Raw genomic sequence first — 23,867 nt, 5'->3', positions numbered from 1 at the left:
GTTGCTCCAAACCTGCCGGGATTTCTTTCTTCTGTTAAACACACAGGATGATATTTATGGAGGATGTCGGTAACCTAACAGTGGGACCCATTTCCAGTATGGAAATATGTCAGAATTAATATGTCATAATTTCAAACTTTCATCATACATGTCTTACTATATCATAATTTAAACTTTTCATCTCATAAATACGACTTAATGTGTCATAATTTAATTTTTTCATCTCATAACTATGACTTAATGTGTCATAATTTCAAATTTTCATCATAAATAAGGCTTAATATGTTATAATTTCAAATTTTCATCATAAATAAGGCTTAATATGTCATAATTTCAATTTTTCATCTCATAAATGACTTAATGTGTCATAATTTCAACTTTTCTTCTCATAAATGACTTAATATGTCATAATTTCAACTTTTCATTTCATAAATAAGGCTTACTATGTTATAATTTCAACTTTTCATCTCATAAATGACTTAATGTGTCATAATTTCAACTTTTCTTCTCATAAATATGACTTAATGTGTCATAATTTCAATTTTTAATCTTATAAATATAACTTAATGTGTCATAATTTCAACTCTTATAAATACGACTTGATATGTCGTAATTCTGAGTTTGATGTCATAATTATGATTGACAGTAGCTTGGCAGAAATGAGCTTCCCTATCGTGCAGCAGCTGGAGACACACACATGAGAAATCACAAAACAAATCTGATTTATTTCTTTAAATATTGTGAGTTTATTGTTTTATAAAATACATTAAGACATATGATGGGGACATGAACATGCACTGTTGTTGTAGGACTGACCTAATTGCTTTATTTATTTATTTTACAGTTGTATAATTAGATCGGACAGCTGAACTCATGAGCGTGTTCATCGCTGATGAAGCCGGATCCTCTTCTGATAGGAGCTTATGTTTATTCTTACACACATTTCTCAATGCAATGCCTGTGAATTAATTATATGTCTGATCAACACGTCATCATTATGTCATATGCGATGAACTGCAATCCGTAGTGTCCACATAATGTCCAGAAGTGCTTGTGTGATGATGAAGATTGTGATTATGATGATGATGAAGGTGCATATTTGCCATAGTGATCGTCACATCTGCAGCAGAGCATACACACAAATAAATGGATAATTTAAAAAAATTGGTGCACATCATCAGTGTTAATAATCTTGAGTCAGGAAATCTTCATCTGTTCTCTGATGATGAGGGCGGGGCCACCTGTCACTCACATGAGATCAGCCAATAGCAAACCACAGCCATCCAATCAGATCCCCACAGACACAATCAAGCCCCGCCCACATTTGTTCTTGTTTATGATTCACTCGATATACAGCACAAAAAAGACGAGACAAATTTTAATGTCTAAGATAATTTAAACATTAATCAGCAATGTGAACATTAATGCTGCATGCCCTATTAATACTATTAATGAGTATTACTACTACTTTTACTTATTATTATGAGTTTTACTACTTAACGAGACAAATGTTAATATATACACTGCAAAAAATGCTCTTCATTTCTGATTGGAAACAAGAAACAAGATTTCAATCAGAAATAAGATGATTTTTCTCACCCCATTGGCAGATTATTTTGCCTGTTTTAAGCAAAAACTCTCTTCATTTAGATTTTATTTTCAACAAAACAAGAAAAAATATCTTATGTCGTTTTACTGATCTAGTAAATGCATCTTGATTTAAGAATTGTTAGATATTTAGACTAGGACAAAATTACTGAGTAATAAGAGCATTTTTTGCAGTGTAAGACAATGTGAACATTAATCAACCATGTGAATGTCGCTTGCCCTATTACTACTATTAATAATTGTACTACTAATATTGTTTAATCCGTAACACTTTTTTTTGTTGATTTTATTCTTTTAGTGATGTTTCTAAGTTGTTTTACTACTGTTGTTGTTGTTGTTGTTGTTGTTTTAGGCCTAATAACATCAGGCAAAGGGACTACCAATAAAAACTAGCCTTTGGGCTAATTTAGGTACATTTACATTTATGAATGTTGATTAATAAGAACTGTCCCTTTTTAAATAAAGACGTAAGAGGGTCACCTGAAACTCAATCCGTGCCTTTTCTTCCTCTCCGTCTCCTCCGGCGTTTGCCCTTCCGTCTCCGTTTGCTGAGGAACAACAAGCTGAAGTTGTTTTTCTGTGTCGTTTAAAAGCATGAATAAATAAATGCAGGATTTAATACTCACTGTTGATTTCTCAAGTGGTGTCGTCTGGGCCTGAGAGTCAGAGAGTAAGTTAGATAGATAAATGAAAAGCCAGAGTAAAGGAATGACAGATGGATGCTACCGTACCTGCACTCACAGCTCTGGTGTTCCTGAAAGGACAGCAAAACATACTCTCTGCTCCTCTCTGCTGGAGTAATTCTCAACAGCTGAAGGACACACACACACACACACACACCTGTTTACTTGCATGTCATGTGATCATTAACCAACATCAGATAACTGTGAACATTCAAATGTGTTAAATTATATATATCAAGTAAATATTTTACATCTAAAGGGTTCTTCTGAAAAAAATGTTGGGTCTCCCTACAATAACAGATCAAAGCTGTTAGTCACTGAATTCAATTAAATGGGTCAAATCCACTGCGTCTGTCTGAAAGAGAATGTGATGGGTTTTGTTTTGGTGTTTTGGTCACTATGAAATACAAACTTCTATCATGAAACTCTAGAAGGCACTGAACAATGAGCAATGAGCTCACTGCTCAACCTGTAAATATTTGGTCAGCATTTGCTGTAGCAATTTCAGGAACCCTCCACCTTCCCCAGCTCCACCTGTATAGATCTGCAACAGGTAATTAATGTATGCTATATTGTACAGCAGCAGCGAGTCTTGCTTACAGCAGCGTGTTGTCTATGTATTGGCAGTAGCAAGTCCCATACTTGCTCTGAAACAGCAGCAATAACAACAGCAGCAGCAGCAATAACTAACAGAAATAATAATAGCAGCAAAAACAAAGCAGCAACAGCCATAATAATCAACAGCAGCAATAACAGGAGCAGCAAAATCAATAACCATCAGCAGCAACAACCAATAATAACAGCAATAACAGCAGCAACACTATTTAACTGCAGCAGCAACAACAATTAACAGCAGCAATAACAACAGCAGCAGCAATATCATCAGCAGCAGCAGCAGCAATAGCAGCAGCATTAACAGCATCAGCAATAACAACAGCAGCAGCAATATCATCATCAGCAGCAAAACAGCAGCAGCACAATTAACAGCAGCAGCAATAACAGCAGCAGCACCATTAACAGCAGAAGCAATAACAGCAGCATCAGCAATAACAACAGCAGCAGCAATATCAGCAGCAATAGCAGCAGCATTAACAGCATCAGCAATAACAACAGCAGCAGCAATATAATCATCATCAGCAGCAATAACAGCAGCAGCACAATTAACAGCAGCAGCAATAACAGCAGCAGCACCATTAACAGCAGCAGCAATAACAGCAGCAGCAATATCATCATCAGCAGCAGCAATAACAGCAGCAGCACCATTAACAGCAGCAGCACCATTAACAGCAGCAGCAATATCATCATCAGCAGCAGCAATAACAGCAGCAGCAGCATTAACAGCAGCAGCAATAACAGCAGCAGCAATATCATCATCAGCAGCAGCAATAACAGCAGCAGCAATATAATCATCAGCAGCAGCAATAACAGCAGCAGCAACATTAACAGCAGCAGCAATAACAGCAGCAGCAATATCATCATCAGTAGAAGCAGCAGCAGCGATAACAGCAGCAGCAGCATTAACAGCAGCAGCAATAACAGCAGCAGCAATATCATCATCAGCAGCAGCAGCAATAAAAGCAGCAGCAGCATTACCAGCAGCAGCAATAACAGCAGCAGAAGCATTAGCAGCAGCAGCAGCAAAAACAGCAGCAACAGCAATTACAGCAGCAGCAGCATCAATAACAGGAGCAGCAAAAAATGCAGCATTAATAACCGCAGCAGCATCAGCAATAACAGTAGCAGCAATAACAGCAGCAGCAGTAATAGCAGCAGCAATAACAGAAGCAGCATCAGCAATAACAGTAGCAACAATAACAGCAGCAGCAGTAAAAGCAGCAGCAATAACAGAAGCAGCAGCAGCAATAACAGAAGCAGCAGCAGCAATAACAGCAGAGGCAATAACAACAGCAGCAATAACAGCAGCAGCAGCATCAACATTAACTGAAGCAGAAGCAGTAATAGCAGCAGCAATAACAGCAGTAGCAATAACAGCAGCAGCAGCATCAACATTAACTGAAGAAGCAGCAATAACAGCAGCAGCAGTAATAGCAGCAGAAATAACAGCAGTAGCAATAACAACAGCAGCAATAATAGCAGCAGCAATAACAGCAGCAGCAGTAATAGCAGCAGCAATAACAGCAGCAGCATCAACAATAACAGAAGCACCAGCAGCAATAACAGCAGCAGCAAAAACAGCATCAGCAGCAATAACAACAGCAGCAATAACAGCATCAGCAGCAATACCAACAGCAGCAGCAATAACAGCAGCAGCAAAAACAGCATCAGATGCAACAATTACAGCAGCAGCAGCAATAACAGCAGCAGAATTAATAACAACAGCAGCAGCAATAACAACAGCAGCAGCAATAGCAACATCAGTTATAACAGCTGCAGCAATGACAGCATCAGCAGCAATAACAACAGCAGCAGCAATATAACAACAGCAGCAGCAATAACAACAGCAGCAGCAATAGCAGCAGCAATAACAACAGCAGCAGCAATAACAGCAGCAGCAATAACAAAAGCAGCAATACCAACAGCAGTAATAACAGCAGCAGCAAGGACAGCATCAGCAGCAATAACAGAAACAGAAATAACAACAGCAGCAGCAATAACAACAGCAGCAATAACAGCAGCAGCACAACAGCATCAGCAGCAATAACAACAGCATCAGCAGCAATAACAGCAGCAGCACAACAGCATCAGCAGCAATAACAACAGCATCAGCAGCAATAACAGCAGCAGCAGCAATAACAGCAGCATCTATAACAGCATCAGATGCAACAATAACAGCAGCAGCAGCAGCAGCAATAACAGCAGCAGACACAACAATAACAGCAGCAGCAATAACAATAGCAGCAATAACAACAGCAGCAATAACAGAACCAGGAGCAGCAATAACAACAGCAGCAATAACAGCAGCAGCAGCAGCAATTACAACAGCAGCAATAACAGCAGCAGACACAACAATAACAGCAGCAGCAGCAATAACAACAGAAGCAGCAGAAATAACAGAATCAGCAGCAGCATGAGCCGCAGCAACAGTAATAACAGAATTAACAGCAGCAACAGCAGTAAAAACTGAATCAATCAATCAACTTTATTTATATAGCGCTTTTACAATCACGATTGTGTCAAAGCAGCTTCACAGTGTCAAACAGGACAATATTGCAATATTGCAGTAATAACAGAATCAGCAGCAGCAACAGTAATAACAGAATCAGCAACAGCAGCAGTAATAGCAGAATCAGGAGCAGCAGCAGCAGCAGCAGCAGTAATAACAGAACCAGCAGCAGTAATAACAGAATCATCATCATCAGCAGCAATAATAACAGAATCAGCAACAGCAGCAGCAGCAGTAATAACAGAATCACTATCAGCAACAGCAGCAGTAATAACAGAATCAGCAACAGCAGCAGTAATAACAGAATCAGCAGCAGCAGCAGTAATAACAGAATCATCAGCAGCAGCAACAACAGCAGCAGCAGCAGTAATAACAGAATCAGCAACAGCAGCAGCAGTAAAAACAGGATCAGCAGCAGTAATAACAGAATCATCATCAGCAGCAGCAGTAATAACAGAATCAGCAACAGCAGCAGCAGCAATAACAGAATCAGCAACAGCAGCAGCAGCAACAGCAGCAGCAGTAATAACAGAATCAGCAGCAGCAACAGCAGCAGCAATAAAAGAATCGGCAACAGCAGCAGCAGCAGTAATAACAGAATCAGTCACAGCAGCAGTAATAACAGGATCAGCAGCAGCAGCAACAGCAGCAGTAGTAATAACAGAATCAGCAGCAGCAACAGCAGCAGCAGTAATAACAGAATCAGCAGCAGCAGCAACAACAGAAGCAGCAGCAGCAGTAATAACAGAATCAGCAGCAGCAGCAACAGCAGCAGTAATAACAGAATCAGCAGCAGCAACGGCAGCAGCAGTAATAACAGAATCAGCAACAGCAGCAGCAGCAGCAGTAATAACAGGATCAGCAGCAACAGCAGCAGTAGTAATAACAGAATCAGCAGCAGCAACAGCAGCAGCAGAAGCAGCAGTAATAACAGAATCATCAGCAGCAACAGAAGCAGCAGCAGCAATAATAACAGAATCAGCAGCAGCAACAGCAGCAGTAATAACAGAAGCAGCAGCAGCAACAGAAGCAGCAGCAGCAGTAATAACAGAAGCAGCAGCGGCAACAGCAGTAATAACAGAAGCAGCAGCAGCAGTAATAACAGAATCAGCAGCAGCAGCAGCAACAGAAGCAGCAGAAGCAGCAGTAATAACAGAAGCAGCAGCAGCAACAGAAGCAGCAGCAGCAGCAGTAGTAATAACAGAGTCAGCAGCAGCAACAGCAGCAGTAATAACAGAAGCAGCAGCAGCAGTAATAACAGAAGCAGCAACAAAAGCAGCAGCAGCAGCAGAAATAACAGAATCAGCAACAGCATGAGCCGCAGCAATAGTAATAACAGAATTAGCAGCAGCAACAACAGTAAAAACTGAATCACTCAATCAACTTTATTTATATAGCGCTTTTACAATCACGATTGTGTCAAAGCAGCTTCACAGTGTCAAACAGGACAATATTGCAATATTGCAGTAATAACAGAATCAGCAGCAGCAACAGTAATAACAGAATCAGCAACAGCAGCAGTAATAACAGAATCAGGAGCAGCAACAGCAGCAGTAATAACAGAATCAGCAGCAGTAATAACAGAATCAGCAGCAGCAGTAATAACAGAATCAGCAACAGCAGCAGTAATAACAGAATCAGCAACAGCAGCAGTAATAACAGAATCAGCAACAGCCGCAGCAGCAGTAATAACAGAATCAGCAGCAGCAGCAGTAATAACAGAATCAGCAACAGCATCAGCAGTATTAACAGAATCAGCAGCAGCAGTAATACCAGAATCAGCAACAACAGCAGCAGTGGCAGTAATAACAGAATCAGTAGCAGCAACAGCAGCAGTAATAACAGAATCAGCAACAGCTGCAGCAGCAGTAATAACAGAATCAGCAGCAGCAACAGCAGCAGTAATAACAGAATCAGCAACAGCTGCAGCAGCAGTAATAACAGAATCAGAAGCAGCAGCAGTAATAACAGAATCAGCAACAGCAGCAGCAGTAATAACAGAATCAGCAGCAGCAACACCAGCAGTAATAACAGAATCAGCAACAGCAGCAGTAATAACAGATCAGCAGCAGCAGCAACAGCAGCAGCAGCAGTAATAACAGAAGCAGCAACAACAGCAGCAGTAATAACAGAAGCAGCAGCAGTAATAACAGAAGCAGCAGCAGTAATAACAGAAGCAGCAAAAACAGCAGCAGCAGCAGTAATAACAGAAGCAGCAGCAACAGCAGCAGTAATAACAGAAGCAGCAGCAGTAATAACAGAAGCAGCAGCAATAGCAGCAGTAATAACAGAAGCAGCAGCAGTAATAACAGCAGCAGCAGCAGTAATAACAGAATCAGCAGCAACAGCAGCAGCAGCAGCAGCAGTAATAACAGAAGCAGCAGCAGTAATAACAGAATCAGTAGCAACAGCAGCAGCAGCAGCAGCAGTAATAACAGAAGCAGCAGCAGGAACAGCAGCAGTAATAACAGAAGCAGCAACAGCAGCAGTAATAACAGAAGCAGCAGCAGTAATAACAGAATCAGCAGCAGCAGCAGCAGCAGTAATAACAGAATCAGCAGCAACAGCAGCAGCAGCAGCAGTAATAACAGAAGCAGCAGCAGTAATAACAGAATCAGCAACAGCAGCAGCAGCAGCAGCAGTAATAACAGAATCAGCAGCAGCAACAGCAGCAGTAATAACAGAATCAGCAACAGCAGTAATAACAGAATCAGAAGCAGCAGCAGTAATAACAGAATCAGCAACAGCAGCAGCAGTAATAACAGAATCAGCAGCAGCAACAGCAGCAGTAATAACAGAATCAGCAACAGCAGCAGCAGCAGTAATAACAGAATCAGCAGCAGCAGCAACAGCAGCAGCAGCAGTAATAACAGAAGCAGCAGCAACAGCAGCAGTAATAACAGAAGCAGCAGCAGTAATAACAGAAGCAGCAGCAGTAATAACAGAAGCAGCAAAAACAGCAGCAGCAGCAGTAATAACAGAAGCAGCAGCAACAGCAGCAGTAATAACAGAAGCAGCAGCAGTAATAACAGCAGCAGCAGCAGTAATAACAGAAGCAGCAGCAATAGCAGCAGTAATAACAGCAGCAGTAATAACAGAAGCAGCAGCAGTAATAACAGCAGCAGCAGCAGTAATAACAGAAGCAGCAGCAATAGCAGCAGTAATAACAGAAGCAGCAGCAGTAATAACAGCAGCAGCAGCAGTAATAACAGAATCAGCAGCAACAGCAGCAGCAGCAGCAGTAATAACAGAATCAGTAGCAACAGCAGCAGCAGCAGCAGTAATAACAGAAGCAGCAGCAGGAACAGCAGCAGTAATAACAGAAGCAGCAACAGCAGCAGTAATAACAGAAGCAGCAGCAGTAATAACAGAATCAGCAGCAGCAGCAGCAGCAGTAATAACAGAATCAGCAGCAACAGCAGCAGCAGCAGCAGTAATAACAGAAGCAGCAGCAGTAATAACAGAATCAGCAGCAACAGCAGCAGCAGCAGCAGTAATAACAGAATCAGCAGCAGTAATAACAGAAGCAGCAGCAGCAGCAGCAGTAATAACAGAATCAGCAGCAGTAATAACAGAAGCAGCAGCAGCAACAGCAGCAGTAATAACAGAAGCAGCAACAGCAGCAGTAATAACAGAAGCAGCAGCAGTAATAACAGAATCAGCAACAGCAGCAGCAGCAGCAGCAGCAATTACAGAAGCAGCAGCAGCAACAGCTGGCCTCTGAGAGTTGTCATGACAGAACTAATGTGGAAAAGAGCTGCGTGGAGATTCTTCAAGAATGCGTTTTTGATTCCCAAAGAGAAACAATAATAGCAAACATTATTTGACAGAATGCTAGAACTGATAGTGAAGCGGCCGTGTCTTGCCTGAATGGTGACGTTGTGCATGCGGATGGGGAAGCAGCCTAGTTTCTCATCATTGCAGCAGCCAGAGCAGCGCAGCAGCGGGACACAGCCAGGGCTGTACATGTGCTCCACTCCTCCAGGATATTCCTGATCCACCTCCACCATCTGCTCTATCGAGCGGCACAGACCTCGGCTCCAGGCCTCCGGGAACAGCATCACTGCAACACCGACAGCAGCATCACTACAGCTGCTCACAACTCGTGCATTTGCTCAATTAAACAAAGTCAAATAAAAACAATATTAGATGAAAATCAATTATCTAATGGAAATAAGTTTAGGTTGAAGCACTAATATTTAAAATTAATCACATAAATACTACAAAACAAAACTGACATTAAAGGGTTAGTTCAGCCAGAAATGTAAATGTGTCATTAATTCCTCATGTCATTCGACACCCGTAAGACCTTTGTTTATCTCTAGACACAAATGAAGATATTTATGTTGAAGTCTGATGTTTCAGAAAGGCCTTCATTGAGAAAACAAAGCTTCGAACCGTTATGAGTCAGTGAATCGATTCATGATTCGGACCATTATGAGTCAGTGAATCGATTCGTGATTCGGATCGCGAGTCAAACTGCTGAAATCACGTGACTTTGGCGATCCGAATCATGAATCAATTCACTGACTCATAACGGTCCGAATCATGAATCAATTCACTGACTCATAACGGTCCGAATCATGAATCAATTCACTGACTCATAACGGTCCGAATCATGAATCGATTCACTGACTCATAACGGTTCGAATCATGAATCGATTCACTGACTCATAACGGTTCGAAGCTTTGTTCTGAAATCGGCCATCACTCTATAAGTCGTTATTTAGTGTTTTTTGCGCACTAACTCTATTCTGGCCTCTTCATCAATGATTGTAGAGCCGCTGTAGTGAGATGGGCTTTGTAACGACGTCTTTAGTGCCTTTATGGGTCTTGAGAGAGGAAATGACATTGGTGTCAATGAAGGCCTTTCTGAGCCATCGGATTTCAACACTAATATCTTCATCTGTGTGTGAAGATGAGCGGAGGTCTGACGGCTGGCCAACCACAGGAGGAATTAATCACACTATTTACATTTATGGGTGAACTAACGCTTTAAAGCTTAATAGCAATATTTAAAAAATTACAAAAAAGCATTACAGATTAAAATGAAAACTAAAATATAAAAGCATTTATAAAAACTATGATATATAAATAACAGTAAAATAACATTATTTCACCTTTGGAGTGGGAATTGCCCAGAATAGTAGAAACCTGTTTAAAGAAAAAGCCCATTAATGATAATAATATTTAATACAATTCTAAATATGACATACTAAGTCATATTTATGAGATGAAAAGTTGAAATTATAACTTTAAAAGTCATAACTATGACATAAAAAATGTCAACATATTTCCCACTATTTATTTAAGAATTTCTGATTTAGTATGTCATACTTTTGACTTTATCTCATAATTTTGATTTATATCATAATTATGACAAAAAAATCGGAATTATGACACTAATAAGAGATAGTTTATGAGATGAAAAGTTGAAATTGACACTGAATACATTTGTTACAGTATTTATTAATACTATTATTATTATTATTATTATTATTATTATTATTATTAATAAAATCTACAAATTTAAGTTAAAAGTATAAATCTTTATTGGTAGTTCATGTCAGTTGTGGTCTGTTAAATAATATTAACAATGTACATTTATGATTTTAATAATGAATTATTAAATTTTGAGATTATCATGAACTAATATTAATGAATGCTTTTTTAAAGTTTTGTTATTGTTAGTTTATGCCAAATGGAATCTTATTATAAACTGTTACCGATAAAAAGTCAGCATTGTAAAACATTTTACAAAAGGCATCATATACAACAAGAAATAAAGATAATAATAAATTAATAATAAATTAATAATTTATTAATAATAAATTTGTTTCCAAAAATGCCAAGATATCGCTTTACGTCTTTCATCAGCCACTCAAAAAAAGAATTCAGGCCCTTCATAGATATGGCACATTTAAATGATGTTCACTTTACTTAAACATCTCTAAACATCTCTAATAAACAACTTAATTGTGTTTAATCCACCTAATATATTTAACACTGAAGTTTACCTAATTAATTTGTGTTAAAACTACAATTTCTGTAATATTTGTGAATCGGGCTTAGGCTGTGGGCACTCAGTGATAAATGCTATTGTCAAGAGTTATATTAGCCTTTTATATATAATATAAATATAATATATTTATATATTGTGTATGATGAAAGTTTGACACGTTCAAAAAAGTAATGTAACGTATATAAATAATTTAAACTGTATTTGATCAAATTGAGTTAGAACAACTCAATTGCATTTCATTGCATGAATTAGATTTTTATGAGTTGGGGCTACACATATTTATTGGATGGAAAACCTGCAATCAAGTAAATTACGTTTGTCCAATTAGTTATTTTTATCAATCAATCAATCAATCAATCAATCAATCAATCAATCAATCAATCAATCAATCAATCAATCAATCAATCAACTTTGTCATTGAATCATTCACTTAACGATTCTTTTAAATGGCTGATTCATTCAGAAAATAATCATTTGATTGTGTTAATGAGTGAGTCATTGAATCATTCACTCAACCGATTCATTCAAACAGCGGATTCATTCAGGAACGAAGCATTTGACTGTCTTAATGAGTGAAGACCAAAAAACAAGATGCAAACTAAATTTTGATCCTCTAATATTGAAAACCCAAAAGAAACTAAATTCTTGGCTGCCGAGAGACTTGTCAATCAATCAACTTTATTTATATCGTACTTTTACAATGCCGATTGTGTCAGAGCAGCTTCAGTGTTAAACAGGACAATACTGCAGCAGAATTAGATTTGGCTGTACAGTCGTTCTGGAGTAAACAGTGATGTTATCAGCTTATTTTAATTTATCACAGAGAGACAATGTTGGCAGATCAGTATTATAGTTTATAGATTTAAATAAGACCTCATTCATTAATGTTATTTGTATATTTAGTTGAATAACTCTGATCATAATGTTAGTGTCCCCAACTGAGCACTATAAGTGTTTAGTGAGTTTCTTCACTGTAAAAAATAAGTTATGACAACAAATGTTTTAACATTGTTTGAACTCATCAAAATAAGTAAGGAAATGTTAAACTTAAAGTTATACAAGATGCAACTCATTTTTTAAAGTCAGTTCAACATAATCTAAGCTGAAAGGACTTAAACAAGTCGATTGTACTTTCCATTTGCAGGATGTGCAACATTTCCAAGTTCATTTAGACTTCCAATCAGTTCCTGTTCATTTCACCTCAGACTGTGAAACTGGGTCTGTCTCCACAATGTTTATTTTGATTAGTGAGTGCGGAGACACGCGGACTCTGGGAAAGGCACGTCCCCCAGGGGCCGATCCCGCTGCAGAATGGGATCGGCCCTTTGTCTCTATGCACTGAACCGAGCCTGAAGGAAAGGCCCGAGGGCCGTCCGTGGGCGAGCTTGGCATAAAGGCCTGATTTGCATGCAGAAACTGTACATTAATTAGGGCTCAGAGGGTCTCCATAAGAGAGGGACGAGAGGGGCGCAAACTAACTTTAGCCAGGAGACGTGCAGTAATGAGGCTTTCATCTTACTTGTGCATTAAAGGGTTAGTTCACCCAATAATGAAATGTATGTCATTAATGACTCCACACCCGTAAGACCTTGTCTTCTCTTCTGCGTTCGTGTTCAGTCCTCAAATAAAGATTCAAACGGTTATGAATCAGCGAATTGATTCATGATTCGGATCGCGTGTCAAACTGCTGAAATCACGTGACATTGGCGATCCGAATCATGAATCGATTCGCTGATTCATAACCGTTTGAATCTTTATTTGAGGATTGAACACAAACGCGGAAGAGAAGCCAATGCTGAATAAAGTCGTAGTTTTTGTTATTTTTGGACCCAAATGTATTTTGGATGCTTCAAGAGACTCTAATTAACCCACTGATGTCTCATATGGACTACTGTGATGATGTTTTTATTCCCTTTCTGGACATGGACAGTATAGTGTGCATACACTTGCATACGCTCTCGGACTAAATATAAAATATCTTAAACTGTGTGTGAAGATGAACGGAGGTCTTACGGGTGTGGAGAGACATTAGGGAGAGGAGTTAATGACAGACATTTCATTATTGGCTGAACTAACCCTTTATTGTTTTGCATGAAACACAGAGAAATAGAATGGACAATAATGTAAAATGTGTACCTTGAATGCAATGTAAGTCGCTTTGGATAAAAGCGTCTGCCAAATACATAAATGTAAATGTAAATAGCTATAAATTGAAAGGTGCTGAATTACTGCTCACAGGTCTGTTTATTTAACCTGCACTGTTAAAAAATTTATGTTCAATAAGTTATGAAAACATGTGTTTTTACATTATTTTAACTCTTCAAATAAGTTAAGAAATGTAAACCTTTTTTAATAAATTATACAAGATGTAACTCATTTAAGTCAGTTTAACATAATCTAAGTTGAAATAACTTAAACATCCACGGCGATTCTACTTACAAATTTCATGCTGTGAGATTTTTTTTTACAGTGAACCTCAATGCTGTGTGTCTCCACTATGTGTGTGTGTGTGTGTGTGTGTGTGTGTGTGTGTGTGTGTGTGTGTGTGTGTGTGTGTGTGTGTGTGTGTGTGTGTGCGCGTGCGCGTGTGTGTGTGTGTGTGTGTGTGTGTGTGTGTAGCTACATCATGATATTCTCATATCTCATTGTGTTCAGCGACATACCATTGATTTGTTTAATGCACATTTGCTCACCTGTTTAATAAAGCACATGAACGGCATCTCAAACAGAAGGTTGTTGCGACGCCTATATGATATCAAAAAATAACTCATTGGACAAACTCAATTTAATTGTGTGTCAAACTCAAATTTACTTTAAATATGTGTAGCCCAAACTCATAAAAATCTAATTCATGCACTGAAATATAACTAAGTTGGTTCAACTCAATTTTGGACAATGTAATTGAGTTGTTAATTTGATTAAATACAGTTTAAATTGTACTTATATACTTATTACATGACGTTATTGAACGTGTCAAACTTTCATCATGATACACAATATATATAATGAAAATAAGAGAAGGCTAGTATAACTCTTGACAATAGCAGATCACTGAGTGCCCACAGCCTAAGCCCAATTCACACATATTACAGAATTTCCTCTAATTGTCCAACATAACTGAACATTAAACACATTAACTAACAACATCTTTCTCTTTACAGAAAAACACAAAAAAAACACTTTAATGCCTAAATTTACTCTCATAATGTAGACCCAGTTAGTCAACACAAATATTTCATGTAGTTTTAACACAAATTAATTAGGTAAACTTCAGTGTTAAATATATTAGGTTGATTGAACACAATTAAATTAAGTTAGTCAAAATTAGAGATGTTTAAGTAAAGTGAGCATCATTTAAATGTGTCATATCTACGAAGGGCAGGTATCATTTATTTTGTTGAGTGGATTGGGTTTATTGGTTAAATGTTCTCACGATTTACAGATAGTTGGAAACATTTTGGGATATTGTAAGTACTCAGCTGAACAAAATATATAACACTGGCCAGTGGATATTTTAATGCAAAAATCTTATATTGCAGCTTTAATGGCTCTTCATGGAACCATCAACGCCAATAAATAATCTTTATTTTTAAGAGTGTATGTCAAACAATCCAGAATGCAAATCTTTACACTGGAAATGCAATGTTGACTAAAATATCATGCAGTCACAAAACTTTAGTGTGATGCTGATTATGATCATAAAACACAGTTTATCGCAGAGGTTCAGCAGACAGATTATAAGCAGACAGAGGCGGACAGTAGTGGAAGATTTTTACTTTCTACTAAAGTGCATTTTTAAAGGGATAGTTCACTTTAAAATTAAAATTCTGTCATCCTTTACTCACCCTCAAGTTGTTTCAAAACTTTATGAAGTTCTTTCTTCAGCTGAACACAGGGGCAGATATTTTGAAGAATGTCAGTAACCAGACAGATAACTGGAGCCATTCACTGCCATAGTATTTTTTTTTTTCCTTCTATGGCAGTCAATGGCTCCAGTTAACTGTCTGGTTACTGACATTCTTCAAAATATCTGCCCTTGAGTAAAAGTATGCAGTACTGCATTTTAAGTGTAATTAAGTATTAAATGATATTCAATATGTATTGCTGTAAAAAGTATGTTTTGGAAGGTTGTGAAGTAAAGTTTTCCCCAGAAGAACACTGATAAAGTACATAAACTTGAAAAACAAGCACTCTCAGAAAAAAGGTACAGTGCTGTCACTGGGGCGGTACCCTAAGGTACAAAAGTGAAAAGGTACATCTTTGTACCTCAGCCCTGAATGGTACATATGAGTACTTTAAGAGTGTGAATTAGTACCTTAAAGGTACATAGTAGTACCTTTTCGGTTTTGTAGTGACAGCAGTGTACCTTTTTTTCTGACAGAAAGTAAAAATACTGTGAGCAGATACCTTACAAAACCATGTTATTCATAAATATATCACCTCATAACGATAACGCGATAGTAGCGTCACTCTCAAATAGCCTATAAACAAAGGCATAACCAAAGTATTGCAGATGATACTGATTTAATCCGGCTGATTCGGATGACTGTGGTTACCTGCACAAGACGGATGTAGATGAGGAACGCGGCGAGCTGCGACACACCGACGCGTCTCTTCATGTCGAGCGGGCGGAGAAGGAGCCGCAGCCGCCGAGCGCGCATCAGAACACCGCGACGCGCCGCGACGCGTCCATCCACTGCGCACACCGGACGCGTCCGAGCTCCGCGGCATCCGACGCGGCGCGTCCGTTTAATACACGGCGCAGATGATCTAAGCAACCCTAGATAATATAAACACACGTCCACAGGAAAAACTTCTCCTTTTTGGCAACTTTCATGAGTAATGCGGCCAATTGGGTCAGAAAGGTCCAAACTAATATGATTGACAGATCCATTAGGGACAGGCCAACCTAAATGAAGGCGGCTGTATACGCTGCAAAAAAATGCTCTTCTTACTCAGTACTTTTGTCTTGTTTCTAGTCTAAATATCTAACAACCCTAACGAAACAAAAATATATTGCAGTATATTGGAAAATATCATGTAGCCTAATACATTAGGCAATGTATTCACATATATGGGATTTAATATTTATATTCTCCAATATATTGCAATATATGAAAGCGACAATCATTTGTATATTTTGCAATTTATTACAGGAATATATAATATATTGTATAATACCATCAATATATTATTCCATGTATTTACAATATATTATAATATATTTGAAGTAATATATTGGTAAATATATTTTCCTTTCATAAAGGAATTCTTAAATCAAGATGCATTTACTAGATTATGTAAAACGACATATGATATTTTTTTTCTTGTTTTGTTGAAAATTAAATCAAAAATGATAAAATGAAGCAGATTTTGCTTGTTTTAAGAAAAAACTCACTTAATTTTGATATTTTTCCAGAGAAAAAATCTTATGTCACTTTACTTATCTAGTAAATGCATCTTGATTTAAGATTTTTTTAATATTTGGACTAAAAAAGAAAAAAAGACTAAATAAGAAGAGTATTTTTGCAGTGTTCCCATTCATAAAGTAAAAATTCATAATTTAACCAACTTGTTGAGTATTTGAAAAATATTTTGTATGTTGCATTAATTTCTCTTTTACTCAATACAGTACACTACAACTGCCAAATAACCAGCGTTGCATAAGTTACACTTAAAAAGTAATGAATTACTAGTTACTGATTACATCTTCAGTAGTAGTAATTAGATTACTGTACAAATTACATTCTCCAAAATGCCACGGCCTACCTGAGCATTGCTTCTGACCATGTCCATCCCTTTATGACCACCATGTGCCCATCCTCTGATGGCTACTTCCAGCAGGATAATGCACCATGTCACAAAGCTCCAATCATTTCAGATTGGTTTCTGTACTACTGTACTAATGAGTTGACTGAACTAAAATGGCCGCCACAGTCCCCAGATCTCAACCCAATAGAGCATCTTTGGGATGTGGTGGAACGGGAGCTTCGTGCCCTGGATGTGCATCCCACAAATCTCCATCAACTGCAAGATGCTCTCCTATCAATATGGGCCAACATTTCTAAAGAATGCTTTCAGCAGCTTGTTGATCAATGCCACGGAGAATTAAGGCAGTTCTGGAGGAGAAAGGGTCAAACACAGCATTAGTGTGTGCTCCTGATAATCCTTTAGGAGAGTGTGTATATATATGATTGGCTTCATCACTCGGTCTCCTCTCCACCAATCAGCTGGTGTGTGTTGGGCGTTCTGACGCTATATGGCTGCTATCCAATCATCCAGGTGATGCTGCACATTGGTGGTGGTTCGGGAGATTTTGAGTGCCTAGAAAAGTGCATTATAAATGTAACGATATAATTACTACAATAACACTTTATTTTGGTTTTATTTGTAGTAAAAACATGGTTTATTTTCATAAGGGTTGGCCTAGAAATCAAGACGCACCCTAGTGGCAGCAAATCTAATTTGTAGCCAGGGTAGTCTAGCAACTCTCCGTTGCGAGCTGGAAAAATCAAACTCTGGTCAGGCCAATCACATCCTGTATAGAGTCGTTGGGCGGGGCTTAACATAATGACGGCAGAGTTGCCGCAGTTCTTCCACTTAAAAACAGAAGCTAGCGAAGTTTAATCTATCAACTAGCTCCGCTTCTCCTTCTTCGTTGCTCTGGTTGGTTGTAGCGCTATACTCTTGGGTGCAGAGGGACTTTACAAGACAATCATTATATCATTAAGAAACATGGCGTTAGTTTTCACTGTTATGCTGACGATACTCTATATACTCTATATGAGCTCTATATTTCCTCACGCCCTGACGAAACCTACCAATTCTCAAAATTAACGGAATGCAGAGCTGATATAACATTTTCTGATAAAAACTGAGTTTACAAATGTTTTTCTGATTATTGGACAAAAAAACCCTCTGCACATGGTAAACAGTCTCACTCTTGATAGATGTTCTGTCAAGTCTTAGTCGTCAGTGAGGAACCCGGGTGTGCTCTTTGATACGAATCTTTCATTTGACAGCCACATTTCTAGCATCTGTATAACCACATTCTACCATCTTACAAATATAAACCTGATTGCAAAAATGTTAGGACACTGTAGAAATTGTGGAAAAAAGGAATGCAATCATTTACAAATCTCATAAACTTATATTTTATTCAAATAGAATATAGATAACATCAAATGTTGAAAGTGAGACATTTTGAAATGTCATGCCACATATTGGCTCATTTTGGATTTCATGAGAGCTACACATTCCAAAAAAGTTGGGACAGGTTAATCGTACATATAAGTTAAATGTACATAAGGAACTTGTCTGTGCAAAACTTTTGCCTCGCCGTGCTCCATTTTATTCCTATGGGTGATGTCAAGTGACTTTAACGCACCCGCATAGCATTCCGGGAAGGCAGCGGTGCATTTGGAAAAATACTGGGCATCAAAAAAGCTGACCGATTCCCATCTTTATGCATTTTAATCCGTTGAATGTGACGTGACTATGTTATTGAAGTAGAGCACATGGAGACTGGGTAAGTCTCTTGCGGGTCCTTTGTTTTTCATTCCCCGCTGGCTCAAAAGCACAGCCATAGTGGTAAACTTGAGGAACGCCCATCAACGCATAAATGAGGGGAAGCATCACCACATCACCCTTCAGTAGTCTCGCAAAAGTGGATCTCCACGGTCAGAGTGGCAGTGTCTCTCAGAAGTCAAGATGGGCAGAGGATCACCAATTCCCCCAATGCAAAGAAATATCAGATATGAGTTTTTCAGAGTAAAATTGCAAAGAGTTTTAAGTTATCATCTACAGAGCATAATCTCATCAAAAGATTCAGAGAATCTGGAACAATCTCTGAGTATAAGTGTCAAAACCAAACTGGATGCCCGTGATCTTCAGCCCTTAGACGGCACTGCATCACACACAGGAATGCTACTGTAATGGACATCACAACATGGGCTCAGGAATACTTCCAGAAAACATTGGAGAACACAATCCACCGCGCCATTCGCCGTCGCCGGCTAAAACTCTATAGGTCAAAAAAGAAGCCATATCTAAACATGATCCAGAAGCGCAGGCGTTTCCTCTGGGCCAAGGCTCATTTAAAATGGACTGTGGCAAAGTGTAAAACTGTTCTGGGGTCAGACGGATCAACATTTGAAGTTCTTTTTGGAAAACTGGGACGCCATCCGGACTAAAGAGGACAAGGACAACCCAAGTAATAGGAAAACGCAACGAAGACGACCTAAGACAGTTGAGCAAGTAGAAGCCTGTATTAGACAAGAATGGGACAACATTCCTATTCCTAAATTTCCCCAGACATTTGCAGACTTTTAAAAAAGAAGGGATGTTACACAGTGGTATAGCCTTGTCCCAACTTTGAGATGGTTTGATGCCATGAAATTTAAAAATCAACTTTTTACCTTAAAATTATACATTTTCAGATTAAAAATTGTCATCCATGATATGAATATTGAAATTTGAAACTTCCACATCATTGCATTATGTTTGTGTTCACAATCTGTAGTTCCAAATTTTTGTTTGGAATCACGTTTGTATATCTAAGTTATGGCACATGCTTTCAATGCAAAATGCTGCACAGTTAGGTCACATGTTCATGAGCTCAAGGCTAGATTATTGTAATGCTTTACTAAGTGGTTACCCTGCTTGCATAAAAAAAAAAAAACTGCAGCTGGTCCAAAACACAGCAGTTTGTCCTTAAAAAAAACCCCAGGATGAATGACCATATTAGCCCGGTTTGGTCAACACTGCACTAGCTCCCTATTAAACAGTGCATACATTTTAAAATCTTGCTTACAAAGCACTAAATAGTTTAGCTCCCTAGTACTTAAGCTCTAAACATTACAGTCCACATCTGTTGTGGTCTTAACTCTGGCCAGTTGACAATACCTAGAATATCAAATCAACGGCAGGTGGTTGATTCTTTTCCTATTCAGCACAAACTCTGGAACAGTCTTATCCAGGAAGCTACTACTGGGATTAGTCTGAAATGGTCATGTCCTTTATCCCAAATTATGACATTTAATGCAGGTTGAAGCAATTTTATTCCAGGCTCAATGCTGTACTTTTGGACTGGAAAATAGCTTTCAAATAGAGAAGTCATGAAAGAGCTGAGGGCATTTGAAAGTGATACCAACGAGACAATGTTGTGGAGTTAAGAAGTTTATTAAAACCCCTACAGTCACATGACCAGGGTAACTTCTCCACTAGACACCACAGTTTGACCACTAGAGATAGTCTTGATGTCAGCATCTCTTCCTGGAAAAGAAGTGGCAGAATCATGAGGGGAATTTAAAATCAGAGTTCTCATGGCTCCTGAAGTCAGTTTACAGCAAGCACTCACTTTTCCTAGCGCAGCTTTGCTCACAGGAGCCAGAAGAGGGATGGCACACCGCTGTACTACAGTGGATGAAGATCTAACAGAGGGGGAAAAGGGTCAAGCCACAGAAACCACTATAAAAAGACTAATATTAAGGGTTCAGGCAAGGCTGTGGAGCATACGGTTTCCTGCAGAGGAGCCAGTGATGCTGGATCCACAAATGTGAACATCTTCACAACAAAGCGCTTGTAGTGGGTTGGGAACTGAAGACCAGAAGATCCAGCCACCGGAACCAGTGTGGTCAGGTAACGGTCATCCCGGTAAGGGCATCTGAAAGGCAAAGGGGCAGTCAGAAAGGCCTTACAGCACACTAGCTGGATGAAGACCAGCCTTACTCACCCGTCGACCAGAAGGTCCCACTGGGGTAGACTGAGTGGACTGGGGGTTGATGTCGCCCAGCAACGTCCCAGCATCAGGACAATGTTGGGGTCAGTCCTCTCCAACACACGCACCTCAACAAACACCGGCTCCCGCAGGACTTTTGTGACCGGATAATCAGCGTCACTGTAGTAAGAGGTGTACGCCTCGTCCCCTGAGGAAGAACACAGCATTTAATCAGAAACTGCTGCAACCTGAACTTGTAGAAAATCCTCCATACTTGGACAGACACTTGCCTTCTGCACAGCCTTTGGTGACACATTGACCATTTGCCAGTCTAAGCTCCACCCTGAGGGGTCCAGGAGCAGCTACTGGTGGAGGAGCAGGAACAGTGTTGACCTCCACAACCAGAGCTTCCACAGAAGTACCAGAGTACCTACACTGGAAGAGAAGCCTGGACAACAAACAGGGAGCTTGTAGCATGAATGTTAATCCTTGACAAATGCTACAAGTGTAAAAATCACCTACTCAAAATGGCTGTCCCTTGTGATGGAACCAAGTGGTCCGACACCCACTTCATACGAGGAGGTCATCCGGTTTTCGTACACCACATATCCACCATCCTCCTGCAAATAGTAACTGTTGGCATCCAGTCCATTCTAAGCAGAACAGAAGCACAAGCAGCTACTCACCATCATGCTCGTGCCACATGCAGTGACAGGGAACTGGTATATAGCAAAGGAAGGTGTGGATCCCACAGGACTGCAAGGTGGGTCGTTTCCACCCAGGAGACGGACTGAATCCAGGCTCAATCGAGGCAGAGTAACATCTCTAGCCACCACTACCACAAACTGACCATCTCTTATACACTGGACAGTCACTGGAACAGGGTAAGAGAGCAGGTTATTGCTGAAGAGAAGTTTAACAGGAGCACCTTTACATTGACTCAACACTCTTACCTGCCTTCCCATAGTAGCACTGCTGTCCATTAAAGCAGCAGTTGAGCGCTTCACACTCAGCACCACTGGTACCAGCTGGGCCACATTGGATCTGCTCATAATCAGCTACAGCACATTTGTCAAGGGGCTCTGCCTGCACCACTGGCTGCTTAGACTGAACCTGCTGACTAGCTTGCTGTTGAACCCACTGAGGAGGCTGACTAGCTTGTTTCTGAACCTGCTGATTAGCTTGCTGTTGAACCCACTGAGGAGACTGTTGACCAACTTGCTTCTGAAGCCGCTGGTCAGTTTGCTGTAACATCAGAGCTTGAGGATTCTGGGGCAGATTACTCCACTGTGGAACAGCATGACAGAAAGCACAAAACCACACACAAAGTGCCAGAGACTGCACTGCACACCAACTTCCTGCCATTGTTCAACAGCTAGTCACACTGTTGAGATGCTGCCCTTTGGTCTTTTTTTGTATTCTACAGATTTTGGCTAATTAACGATAATCCCTCCCTCTTCATTAACAGTCATGATTCTCCAGACTTGCCCAAATAGGAGCTTAAGCTACCAGAAGATTCTCATTTGTTCTCAAAATTATACACGTGATATTTCTTGATCCCAGTTGGTCAGATTCGTCATATTGAAGACAAGTAAAAAGGTTCAGGTTCAGGTTTGCTGCTGAAGCTTGCCCAAAGTACTTTGGGTAGATGTTTGGTGCATTCCGCTTTGCTTGTAGTTATGCTAAAATATTAACTAGCATTATATACCTGGTTTAAAACAATCTAAAGAGTAAGTACAATCTAATAATTCTGACATCATAATATTATTATCTAATTCTGTGAGGTAATACAGCCCAAATACAGAGCAAAAAATAGCAGAAATAGACTTCATACAATCAGACACCTAAAAGTTATTTGTAAAGCAATTTAAGTGCATGTGGGATAAATGAAAGTTAATGTCTTTTGGTTTTACTCCTGGGCAAGGCAAATGTCCTGCGCTGCCGTAGTAGATAACTATGTGTAGGATTGTCCTTAATTAATTGAGTAAAAGTACATAAGGTGGCTTCGGCCATGTCTGTAATTTTTAAAGTAAAAATTCCCCCACAAATTACCTCCCATATTTCTCAGAACACCAAGGTCCAGTGATAATTGTAGTCTCGTGCGAATCGGCATCTCTGTGATTTGGCCAGGATTAGGCGGATCGTACATAATTTTTGCAAGGTTTTTGTTTCCTGTGCGCATTTCTATCTTTATCTTTCACGAAGACTCCTGCTGTCTGTGTTCACTTCAGTTTTTAATTGTAGTTTCTGTTCTCTAACTGAACGAAACTATTTTTATTACTATAAAACTATCAAAATGACATTGATACATATGACTGTTTATGATTTCATACAGCTATATCTATAACGGAAAAAAAAACATTTACAAGTCTTGACATCATATCCAGGAGATAAGTCAGTAAATTTGAGTAAAATCATAGCCTTTGCTTATCCTGTGTGAATGTGCCACGCAAAACTCAGATGTGGGGGGAGTAATTCCTAAATCACAGAGGTCCCTAGATAATACTAATCCCCTGAGAATAGGGCTAAAGAAAGTAAAGTCTAGGACATACTTTTGTAATCATATACTTAATGTGAGCGTCCCATGATCGGAAGATATATCAAATCCCACGGTCTTCGTTCCATTCATTGCCAATGTAAATTCCAGTCCCCATTAGAGATCTTTAAAGATTATTAAAGATAGTTTGCACGGATGAAGGTTTACCACAAGAC

At 39.2% G+C, this 23,867-nt stretch overlaps 2 protein-coding genes across 5 annotated transcripts in view; both read right to left on the bottom strand.

Annotated features, from left to right (window-relative positions):
* LOC137041748 (zona pellucida sperm-binding protein 4-like) overlaps nt 1–22,554 on the bottom strand; it is a 206,948-nt gene extending 184,394 nt beyond the window's left edge. For 3 of the 4 annotated variants that reach the window (XM_067418365.1, XM_067418372.1, XM_067418383.1), the window contains exon 1: nt 22,269–22,554. In XM_067418365.1, the coding sequence (XP_067274466.1) occupies nt 22,269–22,520 (252 nt within the window). In that variant the 5' untranslated portion in view covers nt 22,521–22,554. Of the gene's footprint in view, nt 1–20,598; nt 20,711–20,795; nt 20,869–20,953; nt 21,102–21,170; nt 21,364–21,445; nt 21,604–21,677; nt 21,776–21,841; nt 22,030–22,108 lie in introns of those variants that run through there. The other variant, XM_067418390.1, reaches the window with a different exon arrangement.
* pgfa (placental growth factor a) lies at nt 663–16,226 on the bottom strand. Its single transcript, XM_067418770.1, has 7 exons — nt 15,994–16,226; nt 10,536–10,569; nt 9,282–9,478; nt 2,340–2,419; nt 2,235–2,264; nt 2,089–2,156; nt 663–1,120 (listed from the first exon to the last, which is right to left on the bottom strand). The coding sequence occupies exons 1-6, from the start codon at nt 16,096–16,098 to the stop codon at nt 2,096–2,098; spliced, it is 507 nt and encodes a 168-aa protein (XP_067274871.1). The 5' UTR covers nt 16,099–16,226; the 3' UTR covers nt 663–1,120; nt 2,089–2,095.
* Nucleotides 22,555–23,867: the final 1,313 nt, after the last annotated feature.

The sequence above is a fragment of the Pseudorasbora parva genome, chromosome 15, assembly GCF_024679245.1.
Source record: "Pseudorasbora parva isolate DD20220531a chromosome 15, ASM2467924v1, whole genome shotgun sequence".
In the NCBI taxonomy this organism is placed as follows: Eukaryota; Metazoa; Chordata; class Actinopteri; order Cypriniformes; family Gobionidae; genus Pseudorasbora; species Pseudorasbora parva.
The sequence above is the reverse complement of the archived record's forward strand: the minus strand, read 5'-3'. Positions and strand labels throughout refer to the sequence as shown.